The sequence below is a fragment of the Ranitomeya imitator genome, chromosome 3 (genome assembly GCF_032444005.1).
Source record: "Ranitomeya imitator isolate aRanImi1 chromosome 3, aRanImi1.pri, whole genome shotgun sequence".
In the NCBI taxonomy this organism is placed as follows: Eukaryota; Metazoa; Chordata; class Amphibia; order Anura; family Dendrobatidae; genus Ranitomeya; species Ranitomeya imitator.
This window is the reverse complement of record NC_091284.1, coordinates 501,237,304-501,253,296: the sequence shown is the minus strand read 5'-3', so window position 1 is coordinate 501,253,296 and position 15,993 is coordinate 501,237,304. Positions and strand designations below refer to the sequence as shown.

The 15,993-nt window shown below is 40.7% G+C and overlaps 1 protein-coding gene across 1 annotated transcript in view; it reads left to right on the top strand.

Annotated features, from left to right (window-relative positions):
* Positions 1 to 15,993, top strand: part of DMD (dystrophin) — a 4,179,683-nt gene that overhangs the window by 1,296,955 nt on the left and 2,866,735 nt on the right. Inside the window, exon 13 of the mRNA XM_069757653.1 lies at positions 2,288 to 2,407. Coding sequence (XP_069613754.1) covers positions 2,288 to 2,407 — 120 coding nt within the window. The remainder of the gene's footprint in view (positions 1 to 2,287; positions 2,408 to 15,993) is intronic.

Here is a 15,993-nt window from a genome sequence, read left to right as displayed (position 1 = left end):
ATGCAAACCATTCATCAATACCAAAAATAGACAGGCCAGAGTTAAATTTGCAGAAAAACACCTCAAGAAGCCAGCTCAGTTCTGGAAAAGTATTCTATGGACAGATGAGACAAAGATCAACCTGTACCAGAATGATGGGAAGAAAAAAGTTTGGAGAAGAAAGGGAACGGCACATGATCCAAGGCACACCATATCCTCTGTAAAACATGGTGGAGGCAACGTGATGGCATGGGCATGCATGGCTTTCAATGGCACTGGGTCACTTGTGTTTATTGATGACATAAGAGCAGACAAGAGTAGCCGGATGAATTCTGAAGTGTACCGGGATATACTTTCAGCCCAGATTCAGCCAAATGCTGCAAAGTTGATTGGACGGCGCTTCATAGTACAGATGGACAATGACCCCAAGCATACAGCCAAAGCTACCCAGGAGTTCATGAGTGCCAAAAAGTGGAACATTCTGCAATGGCCAAGTCAATCTCCAGATCTAAACCCAATTGAGCATGCATTTCACTTGCTCAAATCCAGACTTAAGACGGAAAGACCCACAAACAAGCAAGACCTGAAGGCTGCGGCTGTAAAGGCCTGGCAAAGCATTAAGAAGGAGGAAACCCAGCGTTTGGTGATGTCCATGGGTTCCAGACTTAAGGCAGTGATTGCCTTCAAAGGATTTGCAACAAAATATTGAAAATAAAAATATTTTGTTTGGGTTATGTTTATTTGTCCAATTACTTTTGACCTCCTAAAATGTGGAGTGTTTGTAAAGAAATGTGTACAATTCCTACATTTTCTATCAGATATTTTTGTTCAACCCTTCAAATTAAACGTTACAATCTGCACTTGAATTCTGTTGTAGAGGTTTCATTTCAAATCCAATGTGGTGGCATGCAGAGCCCAACTCGCGAAAATTGTGTCACTGTCCAAATATTTCTGGCCCTAACTGTATATATATCTATATATTCCTGAGTTGCATATCCTACCCAATCTTCCATCACCTCACGGCGCCTGATTCTAACAGTCATCAGGATTTCAGGATATTTTGACTATACAGAGAATTACAATCACTGGTCAATCCGGGGTGTCCTTCCCTTATGAGGTACGGTTCAAGCACTGAGCCCCCGACGGAACTACACCTCTATATGATTCCACCCAAAAATCACCCCACCATCGGGGACAACCTCAGATCCTCTTTGCAGAAACAAACACAGGAAACCACACCAATCGGTCAGTCTGAACAGTATAACTGTCAACTTACCGTGGTTGTTGTGGGGGATGATCAGTCCCAATTTCCAGTGCCTGTGTCCGGTCCGAGGGTCCTTTGTCTTGTTGTCCTATGGGGGGCAGAAGCGTTCCTATTTGGGGGCCCCACGTTGGGTGCCAAGCTGTTGAGGGAGGATCTGGAGTGACCCTTCACGGTTGACTCAGTGATTTTCAAATTGATCCAGAGAGCGTTGCCAGCAACTGAAAATGACCAGACGGAGACGTGTGGTGTGTCTCTACTTAGGAGGATCGAGCAGATCTCTAAGCCCCGTTTATTTTATTGCACTTTTCATAATCTTAGCAAGTTATACTTCAACCAATCAACATAAGAGCACGCTCACAATTCTTAACCTATAAGAATGCAAAAACAGCCTGTATGTCAAGGTCTTGTAGAACAATACACCTTCAGTCTCATGCTCTTGTTCAAACTAGAACAATCAAGGTCTAATATCAGCTATGAACTTTTACCTAGCAATAGAATTTATCTCAAAACAGCAAGATGGAGTCGAAAAGCATAAAATGAAGCCTGCTTTAATTTTTCTTAATTTAACCAGTCACAGTACAAAACTTAAGGAAACTAAAGAGCTCCCTGCACAACATTGTGACCACAAACAATTCCGCTTATTACCATATGAGCAAGATTCTTATACCATTTACAGGCAAATGTAGTTACTATGGAAAATTTCCATCTGCTGCCCTTTTCTCACAAACATGTTATGAAATTTTGTAAGCTATTATGTCTTTCTCAGTATGTATACTACCCATAAAACACAGTTTTCTCAAATCATTGCATATGAAACAGGAAAATTATTAGACCAAATATGAAGCCTTAAGAAAATATTAAAATATAAGACTATGAGACTAACTAGTTAATATTAAGAAATATAGAACATAGATGAAAAATTAACCCCTCTATATCAGTAGTATGAGCAAAAAAATATATTTTCCTGAGCAGTAAATAGCTTTACTCCACATGCAGAATGGAGGGACAATTTGATCATTTTGTTTGTATTCTATCTTTATCTAGGCCTTACAAGATGACCTAGAGCAAGAACAAGTTAGAGTTAACTCACTCACTCACATGGTGGTAGTGGTGGATGAAGCAAGTGGAGATAAAGCTACAGCTGTTTTAGAAGAACAATTACAGGCAAGTATTTATGTTCTGTAATCATTTCCATAGTTTTTTTAGTTTTTAATATGTAAATAATTTGAATACTGATGTGCTGTAGCACAGTTTGCTGCTCATTTCTTTTGTCTAGATAAATCATTATATTTGCTTGTAATACATGGAAAACATGGATCACACACCATGATATCAACATTATTAAACCTTCCTTTTTATTTAGTTATTTACCTTCATATAACCTCTGTTGTGCACTTATAAAACTGGGCTTTAAAGTTGAACCTTTGCTGCCGCCAATGTCAAGATGTTGAAGACGTTTTCCCTTTAAGCCCAATCACTATGCATTTATCTTTCGCAAGATAAAGAGAGCTAAGTGAAAAAGAATGTTAAGGATCCAGTAAAATGTTTATGTAAAGGTATATCGTTATTTATCTATGGGTACAATTGCATTCAGTATCCATATACCAGGATGACAAAAATACAAATGATTTTGCTCTACCATAAGGAAAAAGCAGAAAATGACCTGAGCCTTTATAGTAAGTTTAGTATTTTTTTTATAAAATCATCAATGTATATAAACTTCAGACACCTGGATGTTAAGGTGACTTATACTTGTGCTCCTTGTTTCTTATAGCCCAATTTAATAAGTACTGCTTGAGTCTCATGTAAAAATGTAAAGTTTAATCTAGCGCAAACAGAATACAAGTTCCAAACTTTAAGTATGTGCATTTAAAATCACGATGACACCAGAAATCATACAAAGATCAGCATGCAACACCTATGCGTTTTTGATGCATATGCAGTGACGAAGCTAACGGATAACAATGTTTTGAATGTTTGTCTTTCAGGCTCCATATCTCACCATCTACTACTGCTTTGAGCGTTAGACTACCATAATTTTATAATCAATCATCCTGGCTGTCTCATACATAAATTTGGATTTCAACTATTTAGCATATGATTAGTTATGCAGATTATTGTCACGTCACTGCATTCTTACTATATTGCTCCTAAAAATCAAAAATTTTATTTTGTTAGTATTTTGTATATCGACCTTTGGCTTTTAATACTGACTAAATCCTTCTAGGCATGCTGTTGATCAAAATCAAATATGTCTCAATCAAAATCTGATCCCAGGTATCTTCTACATGTTTCCAAAGTTGACGCATACTGGTCGACTCATTTGGATATGTATATAACTTTTTCTTCAGTTCTATCCACAAGTGATCTATTGAGTTGAGGTTTAGGGAATGTGTGGATCAATCCAACACCTCTACTTCATTGTCATTGAACCATTTGTTCCCCAATTTCGATGTATGTTTTGGATGCTGTCCTCCTGGAACACTTTGTTGTTCTTTTCATACCCATTTTCAGCTGTGCTCTCATACTTGCCCAAGGTTTCTCAAGAGTATTCTAACCATCCATTATCCTTCTTACACAGCTAGCATTTAGCAAACATAAAGTACCATAAGAACACTGGAGTGATGGTTGTTGGGAATGGGCCCTCTATACATTTATGAAAGTATTTCATTACAAACCAGGCATTTGCAGCTAAAATAGTCATTTACCACATTAACAATGTATAGAGTGTATTTCTGAATCATTTAATGTTAGCTTCATTGGAAAAAAAAACTTATTTTCTTTAAAAAATAAGGACATTTCTAAGTGACCATAACTTTTGAAAGGTAATGTACATCATTAAAGCTTGGAACTTGTACTCCATTTGAACTGGATTCAACTTCACATTTTCATTTGTAATATTTCTATGAACACTATGATGTAATAGTGAGCTGGCTTGTTTTCCCTCTTTTTATGAGTGTCCTGTGCTGACTGTAAGGCCATGTTCACACTATGCGGTTTTTACTGCGGAACCGCGGCGATTTTGCCGCTGCGGGTCCGCAGCTGTTTTCCATGCAGGGTACAGTACAATGTTACCCTATGGAAAACAGAAACCGCAGTGCACATGATGCGGAAAAACCCGAAAAAAAACGCGCAGAATCGCTGCGGAAAAAAAGAAGGACCATGTCACTTCTTTGTGCAGAATCGCAGCGATTCTGCACCCATAGAAATGCACTGATCCGCTTACTTCCCGCATGGGGCTGTGCCCACCATGCGGGAAGTAATGCGGATAATGTGCGGGTTATACCCGGGGTGGAGGAGAGGAGACTCTCCTCCAGGCCCCGGGAACCATATTTGTATTAAAAAAAAAAGAATTAAAATAAAAAATCATGTATACTCACCCTCGGAAGTCTCAGCGCTGCACGCGGCCGTCCGGTCTCAGGTTTGCTATGCGACCAGGACCTTCGGTGACGTCGCGGTCACATGACCGTGACGTCACCGAAGGTCCTGGTCGCACAGCATCTTTGGAACCGGACCGCCGCCTGCAGCGCCCATGAGATCGGGACGTCGGAGGGTGAGTATACCATGATTTTATTATTTTTAACACTACTATTGATGCTGCGTATTGCTGCATATGCAGCATCAATAGTAGGGGTAAATCCCGCAGCGGAACCCGCAGCGGAACCCGCAGGACAAACCGCGATAAATCTGCAGGGATAACCGCAGCGGGTTTGCCCTGCAGATTTATCAAATCCGCTGCGGGAAAACCCGCGGGACAAAAAGGAGCGTGTGAATGTGGCCTAATGAGTCCTCTGCTGTGCAATGACAGTTTGGCTCCTGTTCCTATAGCCAGGGTCACCAAAGCCTCCCATCTGGGCCACTTAACTCCTTAGATGCACCCAAATAGCAGCATCACCAAAATAGTTGTACATTGTTTTCACTTTTACTTTAATGTAAAAGTGCTGTGTTTCAGCAGTACACTGTATATAAAACCAGCCTTAAACAACATGTAATTGAATAAAAAGTAGAAATTTCAGTATTGACTCTCTTAATTATATTGTTATGGATTAAGAACTACCTTAGCTTCTTGAATTCAATTATTTAACATTTAGCTCCAAAATATAAATTAACTTTAAAAAACTTCTGGCACAAATGGAGACAATTACAAAAATATATACCAAATTGGTTGTGTATTATTAAATTTATGATTTGATTTTTATTCTTGGAAGAAAATATTCTTCTGATGGAAATTGGGCAGCAAAATAATGTAATTTATTTTGTCTCTGTTTTGAAATATGGCCAACCACAACAAATCAGTATGCTAACCATTGTAAGAAGAACATGATTCACTGCGCACAACACAGGTGGCTAAAAGGCTCTAATTATATTACCGGCATCCATGATTAGCCTACAACTCATTATTACACCTAAAGGGTTGGTATTGTGTTCAACTATCCTTTATACTCCCAAGAACATTGCTCTCTTTGTACTTCTGTAATATTTGATTAGCTTTTTTGCAGTTTAAGTCATTTTAATAGAATGGAAGCTCAGCTGTAAAAATCATATATATTAAAAAGTCACTAGGTGTCAGAGCTAAAAAATATTCTAGCCATATTTATTTTCTATTTTTTACTGAGAGTTACAGTAGAGTTGTGCACAGTTGCTTTAATTAAGATTAGGGCTCTTTGACAGGCAGCTCTCAGAGGCCTTTCTGTGTCTGTCAGGCTAAAATGGGAAAAAAAGGAGAAAAGCCTAAGTGAAACATTTTATGATCTGTACTATATAAAGAAACCTATTTGATAATGTGTTTAGAGTTTAGTAACACTCATTATGTACATGTACACCACATGATTTATCAGCATATACTTCAAGGTATAATATATTCAGAGTATAAGTAAGAACTGATCTTCTATGAAAATACAGCATCACAACAGTGCTCAAGACTTATAAAAGTCTTTTAGGCAAGAATATGGTAAATCTAAATCCATTTTCTATGGATCCATATTAAAAACTTGTATGCATTCCATGAGACAAAATACATATCATCTAATGGAGAATAGCCCTCGAAAATGGCATGTGTTTACCATGAATCTGAAACCTGACTATGAATCTGCAAGAAAAAAAACTCTCTGTAAATTGGAAGCACATGGTAGGAGATCAGAGGATCACAGCAGTCTAATGGCCCATGGACACAAGCCATGAATCCAAATCATGACTATGAATCTTCAAAAAAACCTCTCTGTAAATTGGAAGCACATAGTAGGAGATCAGTGGATCATAGATGTCACGATGCATGTTTGGATCTGTTGCAGATCTGTCCTCTCAGATTAAAACTTTTTTCCTTTCAGGCTATCAGGGGTTAATGCAGTTTTTCCCCAGTGGCCGCTGGTGTAATTACATTGCTGCCTAGTCTGCTGATGTGGTTGGTGACCACTCCTGCCATCCTTCAAAAGGTCACCTGATGCATCAGCTGACTGTTGGTTATACAGGTCCTTTTGTTAAAGTGTCCCCGGTGTACCCTTGTGTGTTTCACCGTTTTGTTACCGTGTCCTCGTCGGGTTGGATCACATTAGGACAGTCACTTCGTCACATTATAACCAACCCTTCCATTTTTTCTGGTGAGCCATGGCTCAAATGCAGGCCTATACACAACTGCTTCAGACCCTCACCGAGGAGTTTAAGGAGCTGCGTGGTGAGGTGGTACAGCAGCTGCAGCAATTGGTGGGGTTTTGGGCTTCAGCCCATTTGAAAGTTCAACCAGAACCCAAGATATCTCTTCCTGACAGGTTCTCTGGAGGGAGAGATACATTTTTGGTTTTTCAGGAAGCCTGTAAATTGTACTTCAGTCTCTGCCCTCGTTCATCAGGGAGTGAGGAACAGCACGTGGGGATTATAATCTCCTTTCTTAAGGGAGATCCCCAATCCTGGGCTTTCTCCTTGCTAGCTGGTTCTCCATCTTTACGGTCGGTGGATGAGTTTTTTGCAGCATTGGCACTTGTGTATGGGGATCCTGATGGCATCTCCCAGGCGGAATCCCGACTGCATAAAATCAAGAAGGGGGGTGGCTGGCTGAGGAGTACTGCTCGGAGTTCAGGAGATGGGTCACTGACAAACAGTGGAATGACCCTGCCCTTAGGAGCCATTTTAGGCAGGGTCTGTCTCCAAGTTTGCAGGTTACTCTTGTGCAGTACGCCACCCCCAGATCATAGGAGGCCACCATGTCTCTTGCCATCTGGGTAGATAGACGCTTCAGGGAGAGACATACAGCAAAAGTGCCCCTGGCAGTCCTTGCTTGAGAGGGGGGCACACCTGAGCAGGTGGACGAACCCATGCAGGTGGGAGGAGTTGGTTTCTAAATGGGGTTGCTTTCGGTTTGCCATGGTGTGGGGCATGTTTTTACTGTGGACAGACTGGTTATTTCTACGGTATCTGCCCAGCTCGCACCAAAATACCTGTACCACCTAAGAAGCTGCGTCCCCCTGGTCGTGTGGAGGGAGGCGATCAGGGAGTATATATTTCCTCCATTTTCACTTAAACTTCACCACATGCTAACCCTGAGTGTCAGAGTCCCCTTAGGAGGAGGGGTCAGGGGAGGGTGGTGGTTCCCTCTGAGCATTGTAGGGGTGTGAGTGTGGTGACAGGGGGACTCATCTGTTGTCAATTCTTCAAAGAATTCACCATCTTGTGGCAAATGTATGCATGGAAATAAACGTTCAGGTCCGGACCTGTGTGTGAATGAGTACGTATGGGTGTCCACCAAAAACATCAGGTGAAAGTGTGCAACTGGGACGTGGAGTTCCAGGGTGATTGAGCCATATTGAGGGTCGGCCATTCTCAGCCTTGGGACTTTTCAGTTGGAGTTACCCCCAGTTATGCATGTACACAACTCATTCCCCAGGTCAGCGTTCTGGAGATTTGAGGCACCTCTGCAGCCTATGTTGTTGGCATTTCTATTACAACGCGTTTGCCATAAAAATGAGGTCAACTATGGTGGATTGAGGCATCCTTACTATAGGTTGTTGTCTGGTGAGGTCCGGTGTTGAGGGTCCAGAGGCCCCTGATTTAAAGGGGGTACTGTCACGATCCATGTTTGAATCTGTGGAAGATCTGGCTTCTCAGATTAAAACTTTTTTCCTTTCAGGCTATCAAGAATTAATGCAGTTTTTCCCCGGTTTCCGCTGGTGTAATTACATTGCTGCTTAGTCTGCTGATGTGGTTGGTGACCACTCCTATTATCCTTCAAAAGGTCACCTGATGTATCAGCTGACTGTTGGTTATACAGGTTCTTTTGGAGATGAACCTAGCTGGAGACAGGAGCTTGCTGAGTGCTGTGGTTCTTCAGCTGAATACTGATATCTGGTGCCTTACTCTGCTATGCAGGGCATTGCAGCAGAGAAAGCTAAGTGTGGTGTTTATTGTTGCTTTGTCCCTTTGTTGTCAGTACCTTTCCCCGGTGTGGTATTAGTGCAGCGGTGGGACCAGTGCTCTCACCTGCCAGATCACTACTTAAGGATAGGCACAGGGCAAGTGAGGGATTAGGAATCCTACTCGGCGACGGGGTGAAAGAACCAGTATAAGGATGATAGTAAGAGCAGGGCACATCCTCAGGTGAGTGCAGGAGGTGTCCAATTCCGCATTCCCTATTGTCAAGGACCACCGTTGTTAAAGTGTCCCGGTGTACCCTTGTGTGTTTCGTTGTTTTGTGACATCTCCTTGTTGGGTCAGGTCACGCTAAGACAGTCACTTCGTGACAATAGAAGTCTAAGGACCCATTGATACAAGCCATGAATCCAAATAATGACTATGAATCTTCAAAAAAACCTCTCTGTAAATTGGAAGCACATGGTAGCAGATCTTGGGATCAAAAAAGTCGAACGGTGCATTGATGCATGCCATGAATCCAAATCATGACTATTAATCTTCAAAAAAAGCCTCTCTGTAATTTGGAAGCACATGGTAGGAGATCAGGGGATCATAAAAGTCTAAGGACCCATTTAGTCAAGCAGATAATTGGGAATGAGCAACACTTTTGCCTTTTTTGCACTAATATTAGTTGCTTTAATTTACCATGATATACTTTTCTGCATAGAAATGTGATGGAGAGCCATATAATGGTAATACCTTATTTAACTGAGTAGATCATCTACATTAATTTGAATTATAGTAGGGGTGCCTGTTTTCAGAGAACAGAGGCATGATTTACTATAGAGTTGAAATTATACATCTCATTGTGGTTCACCTGAATAAATTATTTAACCCCCAATGTGCCAAGTAGATAATGATGCAAACATTATCAATTGCAAGTTTCCATATCTCTTATGTATTATGAATGCTCTTATTTAATTTATTATGCAATTGAAATAAGATTAATAAGTATTTTAGGCTACAGAACTCCCTTCTACCTAAATTTTAAAATGTCTCTTTCATTTCTTGCGTTTTAACTGAGAGCAACAAGGGTATCTCTGATTTTATGTGACCTTTAGTTTTTCAGTTTGCAAAATATGATGTATCACCTAAAATAATCCTAAAAATAGAAGACAGCAGGTGTGTAGCTGCCATCAGCTTAGAATAATTATGAACATTTTTAACAGAGAGCTATTAAAAAAATATTGAATAAGAGTCATCAAACCTTTACTGATCACCTTTCAATCATCTGCTCTTCTTGCTAAATTAATTGCAAAATGCTGACATTGACTTATCAGAATTATAATTTAGGAGTAATAGACTTTTAGACGATCTCGCTTTTATCTCAACTCTGCATTCTTTTCAATTATTAAAAGTATGACATAAATTTAAAGAATACCAGAAATGTATCTATCTTACTTAAGAATAAAATTGTTGTCCACTTAATAAAGACTTTCTGGAATACCTCTTTAATATAATTAAAGAAACCTCTTCTTAAACTGCCTGTAGAGGACCAGATTTTTCTAGCAATAGTCATAACGAAAATTCTGTTTTACAGTATTTTGGGATATTGAAAGGGATCCCAAGACCCTATCTAGAGTGTGATATCTCGCAGTTTATGATAAGATCATTGTTGTAAAGTGTAATCAGTGCTCGTTTCCTTAGAACTACATGGGCACAACCTGTGAGATATTGCAATCTGACTACAGATGTGGCCATGAAGGGTTGTGAGTTTCTGCTCAATATTACCAGAAGTTTGGACACAACTAAGAAGTGTTAGAAGAGCTGTATACAAAGCCATATCCTTGTGTATTGTGTTACTATTCTCACTTATATCACAGAGTACAATAGTGATGTCTTTTATTAAAGTTATTGTACTGTCAGAAAATCACCTATTGTTTCTGTTTAGTGTTTATGTCAACATGATAACTGATAAAATTATAAACGATCACGTTAGTGGGTCCCACCACAGGGCACCCACCAATCACTGGATGGCGAGTTCTGAGTAGCCAGTTTTGGAAGAGTTTTAGTTACATGAAGCTAAGATTTAATACGAAGCCTATGGACCAAAAGTTGGCCAAGCTCATTAGATGACTGTCGACTAAATGATGCTTCAGCTTATCTGTCAGTCAATAGCCATCTCATTTGCCTTTGTCATACATGTGACTGCTTGATCGGTCTAGCATACCTGTGTCCAAATTTGGACATGCACAATTGACATCATACATTAGACTGACATCTGAACCCATCGATATAGGGATATTAGAGCAGCACAGTGCCTCATTAGCCTTGCTGCTCTGCAGTGTTGGGGTCCTGGGTTCAAATACCACCAAGAACAACATCTTCAAGGACTTTGTATGTTCTACCTGTGTTTGCTCCGGGTACTCCGGTTTCCTACCAGTCTCCAAAGATGTGATGGAAGGGAATTTAGATTATGAGCCCCATTGGGAACAGCAATGATAATGTATGCAAAGTTCTGCGAAATAAGATGGGGTCATAGAAGCAAAGCATAATAATAATAAATAATAATATCGGCAGGTTCGGCCAACATTAGTCTAATCTGTATGGATATGGAGCCCTTTTTAGAGGTTGTTAAACATGGATAATATGTGCAAAAGTAGGGCACGTGTATGTGCACTATTCTATTTAAAAAATTCAGAATAGAAGGTCGGGATCCTTGGTTGGAGTTTTTGCAGTAAGTCTTTCAATTTCAATCCATTTTTTAAAGGACCAATGCCTTTAATTCTATATTGTTTAATTTTACTCTAATTACACTGGTCAACACAAAAAAAAAATCCTCAGCAAAGGTAATATGTCTGTTTTATGGAGTTTGATGTGCTGATTCCAAAAATATGCTTAGTTTTGCTCTATCACATAAAGTTTCTGAGATAGAAGTATTTTTGTTATTACATTATTTCTGCATCTTCAATGTAGTAGTTTTTCCTCATGTTATTCCCATTTTTTTGCTTGTCTTACTTAATTGTGAATTTTCTTATAGGGACAACATCAGTAAAGGTTTTAATGAGTTTTATGGGAAGGAGTATTGACAGTGCAGTCAACCAATGACTGCTGTTTGGAAAGTCACAGCTAACAGCTAACTGTTATGAGGCAATAGGTTTGAGTCACTCAGAAAAGGATGGTGATGGCCGCAAGGACTGGTATGTGAGACTCTGACAGAAGGCAGGCCTCTACAGGGAACTGAGCCCTGCCACAGGGAGATAGAAGGGAAGACAGCGGACAGGCGCCATTGTGAGAGGATTTTCACTGCAATTCTGGAAGTGCAAGTCGCCTCAGAGGGAAGAAAACAGCTCAGTGAGAATGAACCTGAAAGCAGCCAATATCACACTGAGAAACTGCCTGTCTGCAAATGTTCATCTGTAAGGAATAGGCTGACCCATTTACCTCAGAACTGTATATAGTTATCCACCAGATTACCTCCAGTAAAATCAGTTCTAAATACAAGCTGCCTCTGTCATCTCTGGGGAAATATCTACATATAGTCGGTCGGCTCATTGCATTTTTTTTTAGTTTGTCACCACCATTGAACTGAATTTACACTACTGTTTGATCTGATTTAAAGGAGAAAAATGCCCCGACAGTGTATCAATCATCCGAACAGATTCTGCTATGTGTGTGGTTCTTTTACACCAAAAGGCCAATCACTCATGATATTGAAAATATGTACCAGATGTACTTTAAGTGTCCACTTGGTGATCAAGACAAAAGCTGGGCCCCTCATATGATTTGCCCAAGTTGTTCAAATGGTCTTCGTGACTGGTTGAATATGAGGAAAGTGGCTATGCCATTTGCTGTTCCTATGATTTGGAGAGAACGCAAAAAATCATAGTGCTGCTTTTGTTTTGTCAAACTGAAAGGCTTTTCTACTAAGAACAAACATAAGATTAATTACCCTGAACTTGAATCTGCAATTAGGCCAGTTCCACATGATTGTATCTTGCCAGTTCCTGTACCACCGTTGTCTGGATTGGATGAAAATAAAGTAGAATAGGAAGCCTATGGAGCTGAGGCTACTGGCGAAAACATGGAGATCTCAAGTCAAAATGAGTATTTGCCTGATGGAGCAGCCGAGCAGCCAGATCGCTTTACTCAACATGAAATAAATGATCTTATCAGAGACCTTCAATTGTCAAAAGGTAAAGCTGAACTTCTTGCATCTCGGTTGAAAGAGACGAATCTTCTTCATGATGATGTCAAAGTATGTTATTACCACAACAGAAGTAACACTTTAACACAATTTTTCACAGCTGATGAACCAATGGTGTACTGTAACAATGTGAATGGCCTCTTTGAAGCACTGAATCAAGACTATTTTGTTAAAGATTGGTGATTGTTTACTGACTCAACCCAGAGAAGTTTGAAAGCATTGTTGCTTCACAATGGAAATATGAAACCATCAATCCCTATTGCGCACTCATGTCATCTAAAGGAAAGTTATGAAAATCTGTCAGTTGTTTTGGATGCTATATGATATAAGTATCGGAATATCTGTGGAGATTTGAAAGTGATTGGTCTGCAAATGGAAATGCAAGGAGTTTTCACAAATTATTGTTGCTTCTTGTGTTTATGTGACAGTAGAAATACAGTAGAGCATTACATTTGTCGTGATTGGGGACAGAGAAACACCTATGCTCCAGATAGAGACAATGTTCAGCATAATCCTTTAGTTGCTCCAACAATAATCTTTCTTTCTCTACTACATATAAAGTTGGGATGGATTAAAAACTTTGTGAAAGCCATGGCAAAGACAAAATCACCAGGGTTCCAGTACATTTCATGGAAATTCTAAAGCATTTCACCAGCAAAAGTGAAAGAAGGGGTATTTGTTGCTCCTGGGATCATAGAGCTATGAGAGATGATGTGTTTGAATGAACTCTAAATGATAAGGAATTGAGATCTTGGAAAAGTTTAAAGTGGAGCTGTGAAAACTTCTTTGGAAAACAAAGCTCTCCAGAATATGTTGACGGTGTTGAGATCTGCTAAATGCATATCCGTTCTTGGATGTCTCATGTCTCTGAAAATGCACTATTTGCATTCATATTTAGATTTTTTCCCTCAAAATCTTGGGGATGTAAGTGATGAACAAGGTGAGTGGTTTCACCAGGACATTAAAGTAATGGAACACCACTGTTGTGAATTCTGTTGTCGAGCTCCCTCCTGTGGTCGTGAATGGTACTTCGGTGAGTTCTGTCCGTGGGCTCCCTCTGGTGGCTGTGAGTGGAGCTGCTGCTTCTGAGGTTCCTTACATAGGTGACGTGGTTTATCCTTTGGTTGGCTGCTCTATTTAACTCCGCTTAGATCGTTACTCCATGCCAGCTGTCAATGTTTCTGCATTGGTTCAGTTAGCTCTTGGATCTTTCCTGGTGACCTGTCTACTCCAGCTAAAGCTAAGTTCCTGATAGTATCTCATTCATTCTTTGTTTTCTTGTCCAGCTGGATATCTTGATTTTGTCTTGCTAGCTGGAAGCTCTGGGATGCAGAGTGGCATCTCCTCACCGTTAGTCGGTGCAGAGGTCTTTTTGCACACTCGGCGTGGTCTTTTGTAGTTTTTTGTGCTGATCGCAAAGCTACCTTTCCTATCCTCTGTCTATTTAGTAAGTCTGGCCTCCCTTTGCTGATACCTGTTTCATTTCTGCGTTTGTGACTTTCATCTTTACTCACAGTCAATATATGTGGGGGGCTGCTTTTTCCTTTGGGGAATTTCTCTTAAGCAAGGTAGGCTTTATTTTCTATCTCTAGGGCTAGCTAGCTCTTATGCTGTGACGAGGCGCCTAGGGAGCGTCAGGAGCGCTCCACGGCTATTTTTAGTGTGTGTGATAGGATTAGGGATTGCGGTCAGCAGAGCTCCCACATCCCAGAGCTTGTCCTGCATGAGTTTTAACTATCAGGTCATTCCGGGTGCTCCTAACCACCAGGTCATAACAGTACAGCTGGCCAAAAGTATTAATGCATCTCAATAGAGGGATAAGAGAAGTTCTGAGACCATTTTTTTTTCTTTGCACTGTGTTTTGTCTTTCTTTTCCCCTAAACCTTTGGGTGGTTCAGGACACAGGTGTAGATATGGACATTCAAGGTCTGTCCTCTTGTGTGGATCATCTCACTGCAAGGGTACAAAACATTCAAGATTTTGAGGTTCAGAATCCGATGTTAGAGCCTAGAATTCCTACTCCTGATTTATTTTCTGGGAATAGATCTAAGTTTTTGAATTTCAAAAATAATTGTAAACTGTTTCTAGCTCTGAAACCCCGCTCCTCTGGTGACCCCGCTCAACAAGTAAAAATCATTATTTCTTTGTTGCGTAGTGACCCTCAAGACTGGGCATTTTCCCTTGCGCCAGGAGATCCTGCATTGCGTTATGTTGATGCGTTTTTTCTGGCGCTTGGATTGCTTTATGATGAACCAAATTCAGTGGATCAGGCAAAGAAAATCTTGCTGGCTTTGTGTCAGGGTCAGGATGAAGCGGAGGTGTATTGTCAGAAGTTTAGAAAGTGGTCTGTGCTTACTCAGTGGAATGAGTGTGCCCTGGCGGCAATTTTCAGAAAGGGTCTTTCTGAAGCCCTTAAGGATGTCATGGTGGGATTTCCCATGCCTGCTGGTCTGAATGAGTCTATGTCCTTGGCCATTCAGATCGATCGGCGCTTGCGAGAGCGCAAAGCTGTGCACCATTTGGCGGTGTTCTCTGAGAATAGGCCTGAGCCTATGCAGTGTGATAGAACTTTGACCAGAGCTGAACGGCAAGAACACAGATGTCGGAATGGACTGTGTTTTTACTGTGGTGACTCCACTCATGCTATCTCCGATTGTCCTAAGCGCACTAAGCGGTTCGCTAGGTCTGCCACCATTGGTACGGTACAGTCAAAATTTCTTTTGTCCGTTACTCTGATTTGCTCTCTGTCGTCCTATTCTGTTATGGCATTTGTGGATTCAGGCGCTGCCCTGAATTTGATGGACTTGGAGTTTGCCAGGCGCTGTGGTTTTTCCTTGGAGCCCTTGCAGTATCCTATTCCATTAAGAGGAATTGATGCTACGCCTTTGGCCAAGAATAAACCTCAATACTGGACGCATTTGACCATGTGCATGGCTCCTGCACATCAGGAGGATATTCGCTTTTTGGTGCTGCATAATCTGCATGATGTGGTCGTTTTGGGGTTGCCATGGCTACAGGTCCATAATCCAGTATTGGATTGGAAATCTATGTCTGTGTCCAGCTGGGGTTGTCAGGGGGTACATGGTGATGTTCCATTGTTGTCAATTTCGCCTTCCACTCCTTCTGAAGTCCCTGAGTTTTTATCAGATTACCGAGATGTATTTGAGGAGCCCAAATCCGGTGCCCTACCTCCTCATAGGGA